The following is a 20244-nucleotide window of genomic DNA, read 5'->3' as shown; positions in this document are numbered from 1 at the left end:
GGAATTATGCAGCAGGAGAGGGCCAAATTCTTTAACAGCGTACCTAAATTATGTGGCAAGAAAAGGCAAATTATGTGGCCTAATGCAGCACAAATCCTGATAGTATTATTTCATTATGTTGTCATTTTTACACTTCTTAACACTGTCAGGGGAGAGGTTACACCTCATTAGTAGCAGTTTAACACCCTAACGTAGCAATAAGAAACAAAAAGGTGACCAGTCAACTTTGGCACATGGCTGTCCACTGCATGGGAACACACGTTGCTGCGATTTTTGTAACCTTAGAACCGTTTGAAGTACTTTTTTTGTTGAAATCTTCACATTATGGAGCAGATGATGAGTTATGTGGCAAATGCAGCAGATCCATAACTATGCGAAAAACGCTGCTGCCGCAGAATCACATAGTTGCAGTCGCCCTGGATAAGAAGCTGGGAAAAGTGGTGCCATTATCAAGCCACATCATAGATAAATGTACTCTTAGAGACCTAACAACATGTATACGAGCAGTCAGAAGCAGCATGTACAAAATGAGCCTATTGGTTGCTTCAAAAGACTTGCAGGAAAATGTACAACATCTAGAGTGCAGTTGGAAATACAGCATGAGAAGGAAAAAAATAAAGCCACACGAAACAAGTACTGCTGGTAACCGCTGCAAAATGTAAACCACTCAGTGTTTTCCATCCAGCTTTCTATACTGCTTGTTATATCATTCTGTTGTTCAATCTCTCTATATGCTCACGAATTTAGCCAATCATTACTTTTTTCTTCCTTTTCATCATTCTTTTGTTTCCTTCTTCTCTTGTGCACTTTCTTTTTTATGCTCCATTTTGTGTCTGCATTTTCCCTTGCTTCTTTCCATCTTCCTTTCTCGCACTCTTTCCATGTGCCCATTTCGATTTTTTTCAATGTTCAGAAATTTCCTTACTCTGTTACTAGTTTGTCATCTTTCCGACCTGTATGTCCCTCTTCACCTCTGTCGTTCTCTTCTCTTTCGGGTGTTATTTATAAGACTCTTTCTCAGAAGCTATAGGTCTCCACTCAAATTTGAGGGGGCCCATGAAGAACAAATCATTCAAAGACACAAAACTTAAAACAGCCCAGTTGAAACCCCTACTTGAGCTGCCACTCAAGGTTTAGGGGGGTCCATGAAGACCAATTAAATCCCTTAATGAGAACCAGCCCAGTGGAAATCCCTTTTTAAGCATCCAGACCAGGGGCTTCTGCGCACCTGTGACGGCTGAACAGGGTTTTGACTGATTTTTGCTAAGGGTTTATGACTGCTGATCAACAGATGTTTTATGATGAGACCTGTAAATATTTATGGCAAGTTAACTGCTTAACAGAGGTGTTACTCAGTATTTGGCCTTTACCTCGTGACTGTTTTAAAGACTGGTGTGACTGTTTAACAAAATATTTTAACGATTTCTGTGACTGACGAGTGAACACAGACAGGTTTTGTGACTGTCTCAGAGTAATATTTGACACGAATTTGGAGTTTTTCAAGCGGTTTGTTTCTGATAGGGTCAGGTCCTTTTTTGATAAAACCTGTAATAGTTTTGTCTTGTGTCCATTTCCCTGAAGATTGTTTTCCTCATTAATGGTGGTTGGTTCCATTTGTTTGAAACTATTTTGCATATGGTCTGCAAAGCTTTAAAGTAGATTTCTGATGGAGTTGCAGTGGCTGTTAATCTAGGGTCTCCAGTTAAAGAGGTTATTCTTTCAGAATGTGATTGCCATTTTACTAAGCCAAATACCGGTCATTGATAGTTTTAAAATTCTGGAAGGGCTAAGGGCTGGTAATCTTGCCTGATTTTATAGAAAACTATTTGTATTTTCTTTAAAATGTGTCAATCTAGTTTATGGTTCCATTAGTACCCGTTTAATTGTTGTTTAAACAGATCTCAAATATAGGATGCATTGATACATTCTTTACTTAATGTATCAAGTTTGTATATCCAGGCGGAAAAAGATACAAAATGTCACATAAACATAAACTGTTTACTCCTGTTAATTCTTGCACCTCCTAAACTCCCAACATCAGGACACCAGATTTCATCCGAGACAATATTAATTCCATCCGCTCACAAAGCACGCTTAATTAGTTAAAGCCCTATGGTCGGTTCGATTAAATGCAATATGTTTTCCATATTTAAATTAAAATTTGTGCGAGCTATCTCGCAATGCCTGTCTTTTCCTCTGATCAGTGGAAAAAAATGCCCAATAAATAACGAGACAGCACCAAAATCTGCATGCACCTAGTAAATTTAGAGTCCCGAGACATCAGAATCTACCGGTTGTATATTTAATAAAAAAATCTACAAATGATCTACCGGGTGCATATATGTAAAAAAAAAAATTTAATCTACCGGGTGCAATTAGATGTCACCCAGGCTTAGCTCCTGTACCGAGAAAAGGTGTGGCGCCAGGACGTGGGGCTTGCATAGCTCGTGCCTCCCTGCAAAGAGCCCACTTGGGCCTCGCGCCCCCTCGGCTGCAGACGTGGCAGCTCCTCTTTCGAAAGTTCTAGAATACCCCCGAGCTTTGCTCCTTTTCCTCTCTTTCCCCTCAACAAACTTTCCTCACCCATAACTTTCCACGGAGGCGAGGGATTGGTCGAAGGGGACCCCCTTGGTCCCACCCGAGTGCTGTGATTGGTAAAGGAAGGTGCCAGCTCCCACCTTTGTGCAGTGAATGGTGCTGGAATAGCGGAATTCCCGGGGTTGCGCACTACAGCTACGTCGTTGTTTATGGTATCCCTCTGTGAAGTTTTAATTGGCTCCTACATCTGGCAATCGATTTTGGAAAGGTGGGATTGGCTTCGGTAGGACAGGGGTATTCATAACGCAGCAGAGTAAGGGGCTTCTCAGACCTCCTAATAGGCAAAGGAGCGAAGAAACCTTTACCACGCCCCTCTTCGTTTTGATTGGTTGTAGAGGAGCAAGGACGAGCGTGTGGACAAACAGCAGTGTCGGGCCATTTCCTGTAGGCGGGAAGTTATAGCTGCCCGCCCCTTCTCCCCTGTGATTGGCGCCATCGGTGCCAAGTCCGGTTCCTATTTGCGAAGGGGCGTGCTAGGCTCCACCCGTGGGCGGGTCGTGTCGCTGCCCAGTCTCTGGTCCCAGGCCTCGGAATTTAGTCCCTTCAGCGGCCGCATTCCGAGTCACCTCACCCCGGAGTGATGGCACGCCCAGGCCCGGCCCTGCCCGTTCTCCTCCTGCTGGTGCTCCTGGGGACCGTGAAGGCAGGAAGCCCGGAGCCAGAACCAGAACCAGTGGATCTTGGTAAGTGACAGTGGGGCTGACCAGGCTGGAAGTTAACTGTCGTGTGAGGAGGGGGGGGGGGGGGCTCTAACTGACCATGGTGGGGGTGACCAACTGCCGTAGGGGTGGGTCACTGGCCAAGGTGGTGTCTTTCTTCTGGTCAGCTGTCAAAAAGCAAATTGGGCTGACTTTGTAATGTCAGGTGGGGTGCCTGTCAGGGGTAATTAATGAGGGGCACTTTGACAGGTCGTGGGAGACACCAATCAGAATGATTCATGGCCAGAAACCCTCAGACCCTCTTTCCACCAGCCTCGAGGTCCTTAAAGTTTACCCCATTCAGGTCTTTAAACAAGTCACAGCAAGGTTTTATAGGTGCCAGGGTGGCAACACTGCTCAACTTATACCATGGGACCTATGAACTTCCACTCATTTCAGTCCTCCACCATACTTGCCCTTCATGAAATCCACCATCCTCCTACAGACAATCCTAGCTGGAGGAAGTCTTCAGCCTCTGGCTCTGCTAATGCATGCATGCTTGTGAGCCAAGATAGAATGCATACTTAAAATTCTCTTCTTTCTGATCCATCATTGAAGGCACATTCCTCTAATGTGGGTCACAGCGCTGCGAGTACCACTGACAGGCTGGGACTCGGGGGCAGCAGTCCCACCTTGGACAGCATGGTCTTCCTACTGAGGCCATCACTCTTCCCTTGCAACTACTCCAATGCTTCCACGGGTGGTGATTAACCTGCTGGCACAACAGTGCCATCTTGGCAAGTGGGTGTAGGAGATGTTTCCAGAGAGTTGGATTTCCCAAACCATGCTGGGATGCAGGTTGCAGCAGCATCGGAAGTTGGAAGTGGGAGGGTTAACGAGTCCAAGGAATGGAAATGAAGGATAGCAGAGAGACTTGGGAGAACCGAAGGGCTGGTGGCAGCGACTCACTTACAGTGCTTCACCACGCAGAGACATGAAGCCCCAGACACCCCACTGATGCAGGAGTATTACACCAGCAGCAATGCTTTTTCTGGACAGACATTCAGTGAGCTTATTTCTCCATCAGAACGGGAGGTTGGGACAAAGTCACCCAAAGAGAAGGAAAGGGAAACGGGTTTTGTTTGTATAGCGTATACAGCATGATGCATTTTTTTTTCTGTGACCCTTTACGAGCAGCAACATCAATACTTGCGAGAAATGTTAGTGGAGCTTTCAGGTGCTTTTTACATTGTCTTCCTTGCCCTCTTTGTTACAACGATCGTGTGGTGGGTACATATACTTTCAGGTGAACATTACATTTCCGGTGCATGTGGTATTGGTTATGTTGGCCTTATGTTTTAAAGATGTGTGGTGGCAGGGCATGCCTGCTCTAATTTTGTCCCAACATGTAATGGACTTCTGCCTGGGATTAGATTAACATGCTGTACCCTAGAACTAAGCAGATAAAGGAACGGGGACAGGTGGGTTTTCACTGATGCCCTACATCTCTTGAGGGAAATTGATCCAGAGGTGTGTTCTACGAACGAAGAAATACTTTTCTCCTTTGCTTTTCCTTTTGTTACTGTTGGTCTGTAGGATGGTGGCTTAATCAGATTGGATGTGATTGGTACTGTTTAAAGTTTTTTTAGGTGGTAGCTTGGTTCTGGTCCTTTTGTTGGTGACACATAGAATTTATAAGGTAATTTTGGCCTGTGACAAAAGCCGTTAAAGATTTCTGAGTTGGGAGGGGGTGCATGTCATCATGTATACTGTGGTCTATTGGAAAAACAAGGATTGGTAAAACGATAATGTATGGAAATGGTATCACCTAGTGTACTGATTTGTTATGATCATATTAAAATATTTATTTCCAGCACACTTCAAAATTACAAAAAAAATGCATAATTTGTGCTTTGCTAATTCTGAAATATGTGCACAGTGATTTAGACATGTCAGATAAATCCTCTCACTTTGAAATCGGACAAAGAAAAGTAAACACCAAACTCCCTCGAAGTCAGAGCCTGACATTTGACCTCTGTCTTTGAATACACAGCAAATGTGCACAGATAAAAACAGAATTTAGAGACCTGTTTACAGAAAGTAAGCACTCAAGAAAAACTACAGTAAACAGGCTATGTTCTACAAAATGGTCAAAGACACGCTGGACAGCCTAAAGCAAATAAAGCCAGCAAATAGAAAGCAAGCAAATATACATTGCAAACCATGTATCCAATGATAAGAAGCAACAGGAGGTTTGTATTCATAGGTCAGCTTTCAGAATGTCTCCAAGAAGTCTTTAGAAACCAGATAGCTGTGCTGCCTGGTAGCCTTTGACCTAAAAAACAGGGGGGGACCTGTAAGGTATGACCGAGTGAACCGATCACATCGTACCAACAGCCAAGTCTCCCTGTCACTGGCTGGCGGTTACCCCTATGGCATGTTTCAAACACCTCCTCTTGGTAAGCTGGGTATTTCATGGTCGCGCTCTTAGATCCCTTCAAGGAAGGTGATTCCGTACCACTGAGTAGATGCCTCATGTAGGAGGTCCTTCCATTCATCCAGCACCACTGTCAGGAACTCCTTCCGTTAACCTCAAGATGATTTCACGAATTGCCAAAACACAGGGTGTGAGTTAAAAATGGCCCTTATCAGAATGGCTTAACCCACCTCATCATTCAAGTGTAAGGAGTAAACTTGTATAATATAAACTCACTTGTGGCCATGCTGGTAATTAGTTGGGTATAGGGGTTTTCAGTCAGAAATGGTGAGGTGTCTATTGGATTTCACCAGGAATTTTTCCATACACACAAGACAAAAACGCACACATTGTCTCACTGTCTGTTTTGAAAGTATTCAAAATATTGGTTATTTTACAAAATATTGTTTCCCCTCAGTGCCCCTACTAATCCTCATACCAGTCCCGTTCCACTACCCCCTTTAGCCCCTCTCATGCGCCCTGCTTGTCTTATAATGTAAGTCAACATTACATGCCGGAGTGATTGTTGGGAAATCTAATGCTCCCCACCCCTCACTCTTACTGACCAAGCTACGTCCCTGCTCAAGCGGCCAGAAGCCGCCACAAGGAAGTGCGAGCACTGAACACAAACAGTAAATAAAATGAAGAGTAAATATCTGGAGGCTCCACCAGTCTTCTCATAATGCAGTACGAATTATTTCATTGGCATGACAAGTGAGGCAAGTGCTGCCAGGGTAAATGCCCTGAGAAGGCTCTCCGGAGGCTGGTCCTCGGTGATGCCCCGCACGTTGCCCTGCAGACACATCCCTGCCGCCCTCACCCGTGCCGTGAGTATTTCTCCGGGGTTCGGACATGTTTATCCCCCCCCCTCTCTCTGAGGTGAGGCGCCCGCCTCAAGAGCCCCTAGCTGGCGCCCCCCACTCCCAGGGTGGTTTGCAGCAGCTGCCCCAGTCTTTCATGCCCCCACCCGCACTCACCGGGGGGCAGCGGCTGCCGCACAGACCTCCCATGAAGTCCGCAAACATCACAGCTTTAGTCTCTTTTCAGTTGTTTTGGACGAGCATACACCACCCCCCCTTGAGAATTCACCCCGTTGAATTACTCGTGTACGGCTGCGCACTCCAGGCCTTGGAGTACTCCCAGGTACTACCACATACTTACCCTATTGAACTCACTGGGGCACTAGTGTGCCCACTGGATACTCGCAGGTACTCTTGTATACCCCACTCCAAGTAATACTTGGAAGCAGGGGTACAAACTCCCTGTTGTCGACTACTCTGAGACACCATTACGTACTCAAGGGTATTGAGTATGCTCAGGTTCGGTTACGTAATAGGCCTCATTGAATACTCTCAGGTAGTGTTGCATACTCCACTATATTTAAAAGCATATGGCAGGGGTTATACTCCTCATCATTGAGTACTTTTGCATACTTTGCCCCATTCATTTCTCGTGCACTGTTGCATCATCATCTGCCCTGTTGAATACTGTGAGGCACATACTCCAACGCATTAACTACTTAAAGGCACCAGTGTATGCACCTCTCCATTTAATACTCTCGGGCACTTACATACTCCTTCCCATTGAACACTCTCAGCTCTGATATCTATTCCTCCCCATTGATACTCCGAGGAATGGTAGATACTCTAATGCATTGAAAATCTGAAACATATGTTTGAGCCTACTGAATGCTCTGAGGCATGTCACATACTCCAAACCATTGAATACTCAGAGACACAAGTACTTACGCATCCTCATTGCGTAGTCTGATGCACTGCTACATACTCAAACCCACCATTTATCATGTTGTACATGACATACGCCAAGCAACAAAGTACTGTGAGGTACAGTTATATACTTCACATACTCTCATGCGTCAATGCTTACTCCACCTAATTGAATACTCAATGGCACAGGCATATACTCAGCCCACCGAAGACTCATGAGGCACAGTTACATATTCCAGTGTATTGAGTACTCTGAGGCATTGCTACATACTTTGTCCTGTCGAGGTTCTAAAGCAAAGTCAGACCATGGATTGTTTGAGGGACTGGAACATTATTCTGCCCAGTTAATATTCTTAGGCACTGGTACATACTCCAGTCCTTTAAATATTGTGAGACACTGGCCCACCCCAGTTACATATTCAGTTGAATACTCAGAGGAACTCATCCATACTTTGCCCCATTGAATACTCTCAGGCAGTCAAGCATACTCTGCCTGTTAAATACTCTCATGCACTGGTACATACTCTGGCCCATTTTATAATCTGTGGCCCAGTACATAGTCCTCCCCATTGCCTACTATGAGACACTGGTACATACTCCAACCCATTGAATACCGTGTGTCACCTAACATACTCAAAACCACTGATTAATGTGAGGCACAGTTGCAGCTGCTCACCATGTAATACTCTCATACTTCAGTGCAAATCCGACTCATTAAATACTCAGGGGCATTGTTTCATATTCTTCCCCAATTAATGCTCCCGGGCACTCGTACACACTCTGCCCCATTAAATTCCCTAATTCACCGGTACATTCTCCTCACATACTAGGCACCATTACAAAGTCGGGACATTGGATACTTAAAGGAACTAATACATACTCTGTCCTGTTGAGTACGATCAGGGACTGGTACACACTCTACCGGTTAAATGCGGTCATGCAGAGTGACACACTCCTCCTCTTTAATACATTTAGGCATCATTACATAGTCAGCCCATTGAATACTCTAAGGATCTCATGCATATTCTGATCTATTGTATACGGCTCAGATACCTTATCCAACCCATTGAATACACTGCAGCACCAGTACCTACACCAAACCATTGTTTACACTGTGGCACCAGTACCTACTCTAACCCTTTGAATGCTCTACGGCTCCAGTACTTACTCTGATCCTTTGATTACACTGCAGCACCGGTACCTACTCCAACCTATTGATTACTCTGCGGCACAAGTACCTACCTAATCCATTGATTACACTGCAGCACCGGTACATAGAATACCTCTACCTCTGCCAATTCAATACTCTCATAAGCCAGTAGGTTATTGAGCACCCTCGGGCACTGATGCACACCCCAACCTATTGGATATTTTCGGGTACCAGCAAATTATTATGCACACCTCTGCCAATTGAAAACTCTCATATGCCAGTAGGATATTGAGCACTCTCAGGCACTTCCACAGGCGCCTGACCATTGAATACTCTCAGAAGTCAGTATCTTATTAGTACCCTCAGACACTGTTCCGCACTCCTGCCCGTTGTATACTCCCAGATACCAGTAGATTATTCTGCACTCTCAGGCACTGCTACACACCCCTGCCCAATGAATGGTCTCAATTGCCAGTAGACTATTGAGAGATCTCGGGCACTGCTGCAGGCTCTGCCCATTGAAAACTCTCATATGCCCGTAGATTATTGAGTGCTGTCAGGCACTGCTGCAGGCGCCTGTACATTGAATATTCTCAGATGCCGGTAGATTATTGTGCACTTTTAGGCATTTCTACAGGCGCCTGCCCTTTGAATACTCTCACAAGCCAATTTATTATCGACTATTCTCAGGCACTGTTCCATATACCTACACATTGATTACTTTCCAATACCAGTAGATTATTAAGCGCTCTCTGGCACTGCTACAGACGCCTGTACATTGAATACTCTCAGATGCTGGTAGATTATTGAGTGCCCTCAGGCACTGCTACACTCGGCTGTACATTGAATACTCTCATATGCCTGTAGATTGAGTGCTCTCAGGCACTGCTGCTCGGGCCTGTACATTGAATACTCTCATATGCCTGTAGATTGAGTGCTCTCAGGCACTGCTACACCGGCCTGTACATTGAATGCTCTCATATGCCTGTAGATTGAGTGCTCTCGGGCACTGGTGCTCGGGCCTGTACATTGAATACTCTCATATGCCTGTAGATTGAGTGCCCTCAGGCACTGCTACACCGGCCTGTACATTGAATGCTCTCATATGCCTGTAGATTGAGTGCTCTCAGGCACTGCTGCTCGGGCCTGTACATTGAATACTCTCATATGCCTGTAGATTGAGTGCTCTCAGGCACTGCTACACCAGCCTGTACATTGAGTACTCTCAGATGCCAGGAGATTATTGAGCGCTCTCAGGTACTGCTGCAGGAGCCTGCCCATTGAATACTCTCATTTGCCTGTAGATTATTGACCGCTCGCAGGCACTAATAGTGAGCGCTCTCGGGCACTGCTACATGCAACTGTCCATTGAATACTCTCAGAAGTCAGTATATTATTGAGTGCTCTCAGGCACCGCTGCACTCGCCTGCACATTGAATACTCTCATTTGCCTGTAGGTTATTGAGCGCTCTCAGGCCCTGCTGCGGACGCCTGCCTGTTGAATACTCTCATATACCTATAGAATGTTGAGCGCTCTCGGGCACTGCTACATGCAGCTGGCCATTGAATACTCTCAGCTTCCTGTTCACGCTCCAACACATCCGCTGCTCCCAGGCGCAGGTGAATACTGCGAGCACCGGAAGTAGCTCTCCAGCTGTGGCAGCTGCTGCGGGTTACTTCTCGAGGACTTCTGCAGAATGGAAACAAAACGATATTTCTTGCGTAGGGTCCTTATGTTTCGGCCACCAGCACATTTTTATTTGCACTTTCTTGTCTTGACATCTGTCCCCGGTTTCTTTGGCGTTGGTCGTCAGTGCTGCAGGGAGTGGACGGGCAGGATGCAGTTGTGGTCCCCGGGACTCGATCTCCTACCTTGTCATTTAATTCAATTTATTTACTAAGATCTATCACGAGATCCACAATATTAATAACACAAAAGCAGAAGATCAGTACACTTTAAACATTTTAAAAGAAATAATTTCATTCATTCATTGGGTGAGCGATAAAGTACAGTGCACCGTTCACCGAGTAATTCAGTATTTCAAGAGGAATGCTTTGAGTAAAGGGTAATGATTGAAGTACGGCCAAGGACAGACAAATAGGAGATGGGAAGATCTTGGGGAGAGACCATACAAAGAGCTCATAATCTGTCCTCCTGCATTAAACCGCCCAGGCACCACTGAACCTGTTTAACGATCTAATGTTCATCCTCCGCAGTATTACAAAATGGCGGACTCCATGTTCCAATCTCCAGGTTAAAAAGGTTGTGCTTGAATACAAGTAGAAACAGCAAAATCTAACTTCTTATTCCCCAAACACAGCGACAGTCCGTTAGCCATCGAACTGCTCCTGATGTTATGTTTACAATTAGTTTTCAGTTGAAAACAAGACACTTTCTTTATGTCCGGCTGATGGATTTTAAGGTGTCTCAGTGCATAGTTAAAACGTTTTAAAAGAGTAAAAACCTTCATGTTCTGCCCAAAGTATTTTGTAAGTAAAAGCCGGTGTCTCCGGCGGAGGGTTGCTGCCACACCTGATATATATATATATAGATGCTCGTTAAACCCATCTCCAGACGAATAGCTTCAGTTGGGTCTAGCGTGTTTAAAGTGAAGATTTTTCTAAAAAAAAACAAAAAAAACAACAACAATGTACAGGAGCGACTTTAGCCCGGGACACAGATATCAGGTATTGAAAGTGCCCTTGACCGGGAGCCCTCTATAGAGATAATGCATTTACATGGGACAGTGTTTTGCTGGAGGTATGCAAGGTGTGTTCTTTATGTAACTGGTTAGCTGTAAAAATGTTCCCTAAAATAACTAATGGCCATTTCCATCACTTCACGCCCTATTTATAGCTCTAGACTTTTTGTGCTCGTACCTCGAAACAACATCATTTTACTTTCAGTAATATTAATTTCCAAGTGATAGGCATCTTTTTGCAAGCATCGAACCGTTTGTAAATCTTTAGAGGTCAGGTCCATGAGTACAGTGTGGTCACTTTAGAACACCATGATATATGTTGAAGACTTGACTCTGGAGCATCTCCGCCCAGTTCATTGCAGGTAGCGAGGGGACCATGAACATATACAAACAGAATACATGGGGAGCAAGCAGACAACCTTATTTTAAACCTTTTTTTGTGATAAGTTATGGGGAGAGCCCCGATCACCTCCTTTTTGTACGTTACGCCTAGTGGATAAGAATTTTAAGGAGGGTAGCTGGTATTTATAGGTCGTGTAACTTTCGCCACAGGGTAGGTAGCTCCTGTACTCGCCCCTCTCCAGCCCTTCAGTTGTCAATTGCTTACAATTGGGGCCCACACAGACTCCTGAATTTAACTCCTCTGTGTTCGGATTGTGTGATTTGCTGAATGTTGTTCTAGTATCTAAGTTTTTTTTTCTTTTTTTTGTATTGTCTGCCTTGTGTGACTGTTTTGGCTCAAATTAGTGTTATTTGTGATGAGCGCTCTGAAGCAGCCTTTGTTGTATATTGGAACTTTAGAACTAAATGGGAAAAAAAAGACAAAATAAAGCTTCAAGCGCCCCTAAAGAAAGCACATCAAAGACAGTGCATACAACTATCCTGTGGACCGGACGCTCTTCTGGCTCAGCCCTTGTACCCCGTTATGTTTTAAGTCCAACGTCTTACTGAAGCGAGGCCTGGGCAGGGAGTACATCCTTGCAGAAGTATCAGAGGCTGAAGCGATTGTGAGAATTGGGAACAGGAAGTGATATATGTGCTGAGTGTTGGGCACAGCTTTGGAAAGCCTGCCAAAGTTTGTGGATCGCTTGTCACTGGAGGACACACTCCGCAGCTGACGGAAATCGGGGCCCTGTCTTTTCACTGCTAACTCACTATGACACACTACTGCAGCTGCTAGAAGGCTTGTAGGCGCCTACTGCTGCAGAGGAAAGAAGGTGGACTCCCTATGTCCAGCCTGCTTTACGAACACCCGTGTTGTTGGTGTAATAAGCGACACATATGCTAAATGCTTTTTTCAAAAACCGCCAAAGGATTTCTGTGTAGCAGTGATTTTTTGTACTTTTCTATTAGTGACGCTCTTGTACTGTTTACCTTCCCTCAGTGCTTAGTTTGTAAAGTAAGTTCCAGGGCCCATGATATTTCACAGTAGGCGACTGACGCTTGCCACGCAATGCCCTGCTAGCGCTGCCTAATGTTAGGGCTAGCTACTGTTACCTGCTAACCACAACTGTGACAATTTGAACTATTCAGAGGCACCCAGAGCCGTAAGAATGACCTGGATGAGGTATTAAAATGAAAACATAGTGCCACCTTGTGGTGGACTATCAGAAATAAGTGCGGGTGTTGTGAAAATAACTGCTGGTGCTTAGTCCCGGCAAACACAGGCGCAAGTTATGCACTGCTTTCCAGTAACCCATAATAGATATGCTTTTTTAGAGATGTTTGGTGCTGGCGTCTCAATGGGAGAAGGGGTGTTAGCATTGATACCAACAGAACTCTCGGGGTGCTAGTTTCATGCCCGAGAAGATTTGTAGTGCTGCTTATTTCAGTGTAGCATCAGGACCACAAGTCCCATAATTTGCAATGCAAAGAAAACAGTGCCCTAGATAAGCCACTCACTCATGGAAAAGGGAACTTGGAGAGCTTTGTGATTGTTCAGTCGGAATGGAGAGTGGATGCTATTAAGAGAAATGGCGAACAAGCAGTGCCACCTGAGTTTACTGGCACAGTGAGTGCCTGGAAGGTAAATGGGCAAGTAGAGGGCATATCAGTATGCTTGATAGGCTGGACGAATGTATGCCAGCTTAGTTGGTGTGCAGGCCTTCTTGATGTGAGCTTCTGTTGGGTGAGCAAATGTCATATATAAACAGTGGGTTGCAAAGTGGTCTGTGGACCGGGCGAATGACTAGCAGCTTGGTGTACAGGGTAAGTGGATGCTACCTTGGTACATAAATAGGGTGAACCGTTGCAGGCTTAGTTTGCGGCACAGCAGCTAGTTGATGGGATGGTCATTGGAATCCTAACTCAGTGCCCTGTTGGTTGACTGGCAAGTAGAGACAATTCTGCATGGTCCAGGCTAACTAGGCTAATGTAGGTGCGGGTGGTTAATGTACTGTGTAGGATGTCAGCTTGGCATGCTGATCATTGATGGCCAGGCTGAATACCCAATGGCCTAGCGGATGGTATTCCTGCTTAGTGGCATGCAGACTGAATGAGTGCCAGCTTGTGAGACGGGCAAGAACGGCGCATACCAGGCAGCTGGGCAGTGAATGAACAGACTGAGGTGGCAAGAGGATGCTTGCTTGGTGATCTGGCTGTGATAAAATGATGGCAGCTAGATAGGGATTGGTAAAGTTGGCATCTGTCTGCAGCCTTGTTGGATAGAGTGCGTGGTGCCTTGCAGTGAGACAGGACCGATGTTCCTCAGAGCAGACCCTCAAGTGAAAGCATGAATGTTAAGTGTCTGTGGGGCGCAGGAAGGCACGAGAGACGAGCCCGGAGTAGTCCGCACCTACAGGCCTGCATTCTGCAGGCAGGCGAACCACAGGGCAGCTGTGCCGCTGAGGTACACACATGTAAGGACTCTCAGTATGTCTCTCCGCCATCTGAGCCCCTGGCCTGTCTGAGACCTCTTATCACCACCTGTGATCCCGGGCCTCTTCCGGTGAGGTATGGGAAAGGCTTCTGCACCCTGGGAGCTCCACGGTTCCCACACAGCCCATAGGTGTGCCTGAGAACAGAGTAAACCCACCGCCCTCCCCATGAACCACCCCAGCTCCATGAACCTTGACAGCTCCACGGCAGTATATGCAAGCAAGGTAGTGTGGTGTATAGCAGGCCTCTGAGTCATGTGGGCCGCTGGTGTGTATCCACCCCCACTGCTCCCCTGATCGTATGCCTCTTGTCATCTACCTTGGGTATACTCGTGTGACCAGCGGGCAGCCTAAGACCCCCCCGAGCCCCCCACCTTGAGCCACGTGCCTCTCCGCTAAGGTATGCACAGGTAGGGCTGATGACTCGTGTGGCAGCCTCTGCACAATGTGGGCCATGGTGTGTCTGCACCGTAGTAGTGTGTGTGAACACCTGGAGGTCAAGGACCACCACCATCACCACCACACCTAAGGTAATGTACCTCTCCCCTCAGGTATACACAGGTAGGACTGATGGCTTGAAATGGTAGACTCTGCACAATGTGGACCATAGTGTATCTGAACCGTAGGTTGCTGTGTGAACAGAAACCCCCCTCGCATTGCGGACCAGTGTTTTAGGGCCTGGCTCTGACTAGCACCCTAAGTCTGCTGCATGTCTAACATCCAACTTTAAATACATTTTTTAAGAGACCCCAATCTGGAGAATACACGTATGTTATGTAAACCATTGTAACATCATAGAAAGGGTTATTCCCCACCACCCACTTCTCCACATGTATTGTAAAAGCTGTTGCTTATGAGTTAGGACTAAAAGTGAAAACATACGGTTTTTATTTAAATTTAGGAAGTAGTAACATATAGCGAGTAGACTTTATTATGTACAGAAACGAAACTAGGACATTCTTTTACCTCTGTCCTCATAATATATTGGTTATATGTCACATGACTGATATAAACTGCCCTAGCAACAATGTAGAACACAAACCGAATTGCAGCTTTTCCTTGGTGTTTATCTTTTAAGTATTGACTGTTTCGGAATCGAAGGCAACTAAAGCAAAGAAACATAAAGCGATCTGTCCAGGATTACACGATCTACTCAAGTGAGTATGCCGGGAATGTGCGCACAATCTCGCGATACTGCAGCGACACTGTGTTCACTGGCTGAGGGGGTTGTCGTTCATTCATAACACACCAGAAGTTGCTGCAGTTTATAATCAATCTCGTAGGAAAAATATATAATTCACGAACTATCATGTCTGCATGAGATACAATTGTTGCAGCTGTGACTCAGGGTGATGTTCACGTTGGAACAGAGATTTCCTATGGGTCTGCGACTGTAGTTTAATTTAGATATTTAGATATTTCCTTTTTAGGGTCTGGTAAGAGGCAATTTTAGCTGCCTGGCAAAACCCTCGTGTCACCACAACATACTGTAAACAGAAAATGTCCTTGGGACATTCATCTTGAGCCATTGGCTGTAAACTCTGAAGTGCATCTTTCAAGCCCTGCTGTGCCAATAGGTCTGGCTTTAACATGCTAACTCACCAAAAGCAAAGCATGTAAAGGTGCACGTGTGCGTGCTTGCGATTGCACGAGGTACAGAGTACCTGTGCTTGAGGCGTTTAGCACCACAGCGGTTTTACGAATGCATGATTTCATATTGGACAAATGTGTCCGTACTTTGGATTCCAAAAGTGATGGATGCACACAGGTTGTTTGAGTTCTTGCTGAATGTGTTCCAGCGAATGGGAGACAAATTGATCCTTTAATGCGAGCGACTGATTATTTAGCGCACACTGCCTGTTATTTTGCTTCCTCACTGGATCCTCGTGCCTGTCCTTTGAACTTACAGCCTGGTGCATCTTTGCTGTTTATAACTTCCTTTGAGGCTTTTATTCACCGGGCAGTGCATACATTCAGCTTCGGCTCTTGGGCAAGTTTGCGGGTTTGCCTAGGCCATAGCCCCAGATTTCCTGTACTCCGACTGGCTAAGTCGGATCGTTACGTCAGCTCTACTCCTTATGTTAACTTTCACGTGCTTCCTGACTGTCTTCTGGCAGAGTGCTTGCAGTCCCTTCGCTTGCTCTTAGATGCTGTTCCCCTACTGTTGGTCTTGAAAGTCAGTCCAGCTTCTCAGATCACCTATCCCCTGGAGCAAACTTGTTCTTTTTGCTTAATTCCCACAACCCTGTTTTCCTATCACACACTGACCCTTCACTGTCCTGACCTGAAGTCTTATGCAGAAGGAGGGCCAACCCTAAAGGGGAAAAGAGGGGATCGACGTTGATATCCTTCACTGCGGCCTCTCCATCCCTGCGTGAGCTCTACCTCTATGACCCTGTGCCTATGGATTGTTCTTTATTCCTCTTTAGCAAGATCACGCCCATGGTGAGAAATGGTGACAGCATATTTTGTAAGGCAAAATATGGCACTTTTGGGAGCAGAAGATAATGTGCTTGAGGCAGTGCTGTCTTGAAAAACTCTTACTTTGGACTTACCAAGAACTGACATTGGGCTCACAAGTCACCCATGGCTTAGCATTAATTACCATTGGTTGGCTTCATCGTCTCTCTTTTGCTTGCTTCTTATTCAGAGGATTTTTTTTGTACATCTTGTTCCATCTGGCGTTTGTCTCTCCCCCTGGAGAAAATCTTCTTTATCATTATTTGGCTTAGCTGACTTGGATTCTTTCCCTGCTCAGTGTTGGGGACCAGCGTTTTTATTTTTTGTGTGCTTAATCACCCCTGCCTGGTTGGAAAAGACCTATTGTGGTCTTAACAAGAACTTAGTGTAGGCGTAGAGCCTGCCCATGGCTTACCACTTGATGGCTTTAGTGTCACTCTCCTTTGCTTGCTTCTTATTCAGTTGATTTCCTTGACCACCTTGTTCCATCTTACGTTTGTCCCTCCCACGGAGATTATCCTCTTTATCGTTCTTTGGCTTTACTGACTTCTTGCTTTTAGTGAACAACTTTTTTGCTTAGGTAGTTCATAAGACTCCATGTGTTTTCCATCTTGCTCCCTTGTGTGCTTCTCAGCCTGCCAAATTTCCACCCCCGTGCTCTGTGTTCCTCTTGTTGCAAGTCTTCTTTTGTGTGCTTTCCCCCTGCTAAACATCCCCTCCCACGTGTTACATGTTGCTTTCTAGCTCGTGTGATTCGCCCCTGGCCCTTGCGTTGCTGTCCCTTGTGTGCTTCTTTTACTCTCCGTGAAGCCCACTCCCCATTTCTTTCACCCTTGCGGTCTTTACTTCTGTTTCCTGTTTTTATTTCCTGATCCATCTTAGCTGTTTCAGATGGTTTTAAGCCCCTTCCTGGTTGCGGGGAAGGAGCAATGTTGTACGCATGAGCACCTCGGAAAGAGACATGGGAGAATGCCATAGTGTACAAAGGGATGCAAATATTTCAACATAAATAAACAGAATTTTGTCTTGAATCTCAAGGGTCTTAAACTGGAATTAGGTAAATGTAATGTTCTAGGATGGCAGGAGGGGATGCAGGAGAATAAATTAAAGTTATGGTACATTGGTGCTTGTAATGTACACAGTGTCTACTAGATGAGCCCTTGCTAAACCTTAGGAGCAGAGGGCGTGTGATTGGGAAAGAGGCTGGGGACTGGGCCTGAAAGAGAGGGGATGAGGCATGACCTCCGCTATCATCAGGGTCTCAAGATATGTGTCTTGCCGTTTTCCCTACTTTGTTTTCCTTCCTCACACTGCCCTGCAGAGTCCACAGTTGGAAATGGAGTTCTCAGTGGATGCGGGAGGGGAGTGTGTTCCACAAATCCTTCCCACCGCTTCCCCTTTTTAGGTCTTGCCTGCAGCAGCACAAGCACTGTTTCTTGCAAGACCTTTCGTTTTCTAACGGAGACCGCCTATTTCTTACCTTTGGTTGGCTTCATTGTCACTCTCATTTGCTTGCTTCTTATTGTTTCCGCTGCTATAACCTTCCTTCCTCTTTGTTTGTTTGTCCCCACCCAGCGCATGGACGAAATAGTGATGTCCTTCCACTGCTCAATTTTTTTAGGCACTATTTTTTTGTGTTTAAGCGCTCAATGAGAGTATGTGTTTTTCAGCTGTCTCTGTCTTGTACTTCTTGATTACCTGCTCCACCCTTCAAACTCGATGTTTTGGAGCAATATTTCATTTGGTGTCACTAACACCTGTTCTTAAAGTGACAAGAAATGAAAGTTTTGCTGCCCATTGGAGAAACTGTGAATATTTTGCATCCTTCCGTGAGGTCCCACAGCGGCCCGGCCATGGGAAGGTGCAGCGCTGAGCCTTTAGCCCGTTCCGCGCTCTGAGTCTCTTTGTCTCACCCCCTTGCTCTGTGCTCTGGCATCCAGCATCTTGGCAGTGGCTGCGGCAGATTTCCAGTCTGTGTTTGCTCTGGGCTCTGGTCGGATCCACTTCCTGGTAGCCGGGGGGCGATCCGAAGACAGATTGGAAGCACGGGTTCAGTAAGGTTTTTTCTGGGATGTCCAGCTGGAAATGTACATTATGGGGGTCATTACAACCTGCTGTTTCGACGGAAGCACCGCTAACAGGCTGGCGGTGCTTCCACCGGGATTACGACTGCGGCGGAAGCGCCGCGGTCGCACCGCCGGGACCGGCGCTTTACCGCCACTTCAGTCCTGGCGGTCTTAATCCACCAGGGCAGCGCTGCTTGCAGTGCTGCCCAGGGGATTACGAGTCCCCCTACCGCCAGCCTTTTCCTGGCTGTTTGAACTGCCAGGAAAAGGCTGGCGGTACGGGGAGTCGCGGGGCCCCTGGGGGCCCTTGCACTGCCCATTCCACTGGCATGGGCAGTGCAAGGGCCCTCTGACACGGCCCGTGCAGCTTTTCAGTGTCTGCTATGCAGACAGTGAAAAGTGCGACGGGTGCAACTGCACCCGTCGCACAGCCGCAACACCGCCGGCTCCATTTGGAGCAGGCTCCTGTGTTGCGGCCGTGATCCCCGCCGGCCCAGCGCGGATCTCAAAATGACCGCGGCTGGAGTGCGGCCGCATTGGCGGCTGCCCGTCTGCCAAGGTTGTAATGAGGGCCTATGCCTTTTATTTTGTTGTTTAAATCTGTTCATTGAACATTTTGATTTATACAGTTCCAAATGGCATATACACTGATTAAGAGCATCATCATAATTAAACGAACCATGCATAGCGGCGTCTTATTTAATTGTGCAGTAAGGGTCAGTGCTTTCATAATAGTATTTCTGTGAGATAAACACCACAGGATGTGTAGCTTGAAGTGACGCATTGCCATCGTGTATAGTATCAGGACAACGTCAGTTGTGTTATCCTAGAAGCAGCGTCACACAACATCACAAAGGAACCGGAGAGTTCACCGATTATCAGGTGCACACCCACCTGTGTGACAAATAAGTGTCGGGATGCAGCGTGTTCGAAGGGCGAGGATGAGGCGTGTGTGAGGTGGTCGGTGCGGGGCATGAGGTCTGCGCCATTCTCCTCCGTGCCTGTGTCTGTAGTGGCTTCTGGTGCCTGGCTTGGGGAGGCCGTTGCTTGCTGCCTGGAAGGCCGGAAGGCTGATAGGATGGCGCCCTCGGGGGGGGGGGAGGGTATTTGTGCAGTCTCGGTGTGTCTTCTCGACACAAGGCTGCATACTCCGCCAGGGGCTGCCGTGATGCAGCGGGGAGGGGACTCCCATTTACGGTAATCCAGCGCTTGGCTCGGAGGAGGCCCAGATCAAGGGACCGGGACGCGGCTCTGTGTCTCTTGTTGCGGCGGTGTAAACCTCATCTACATGTTTCCCTTGTGCGTAGGGAGGTGCCCCCAGTGCTGGCCACTAAGTGTGTAGTAACACCCTGCCAGGGTGATTGCAAGCTCTGCCAGTTCCGGAGCACGTGTAGAAAACCTGCAGCAGATGAGCGGCCAGGGTTGGTCCCTCGGCACACACGGTCTTTTATAGAGCTGCCAGGACAGCCTCACTTACACAGCTAGTTAGGTTGGTGTGCGGTTGATAGGCGTGCCTCGAAGCGGGTAGGGAGTGCTATTTCAGTGTACGTC

General features: G+C 46.6%; 1 protein-coding gene across 1 annotated transcript in view; it reads left to right on the top strand.

The window, feature by feature from the left end:
• Positions 1-3085: 3085 nt before the first annotated feature.
• Positions 3086-20244, top strand: part of PLOD3 (procollagen-lysine,2-oxoglutarate 5-dioxygenase 3) — a 179745-nt gene continuing 162586 nt past the window's right edge. The window contains exon 1 of the mRNA XM_069218723.1: positions 3086-3281. Within this exon, the coding sequence (XP_069074824.1) occupies positions 3179-3281 (103 nt within the window). The 5' untranslated portion in view covers positions 3086-3178. The remainder of the gene's footprint in view (positions 3282-20244) is intronic.

Source organism: Pleurodeles waltl, chromosome 12 (genome assembly GCF_031143425.1).
Source record: "Pleurodeles waltl isolate 20211129_DDA chromosome 12, aPleWal1.hap1.20221129, whole genome shotgun sequence".
NCBI classification, from domain to species: Eukaryota; Metazoa; Chordata; class Amphibia; order Caudata; family Salamandridae; genus Pleurodeles; species Pleurodeles waltl.
Note: the sequence above shows the minus strand (reverse complement) of the source record. Positions and strands in the feature narration are given on the sequence as shown.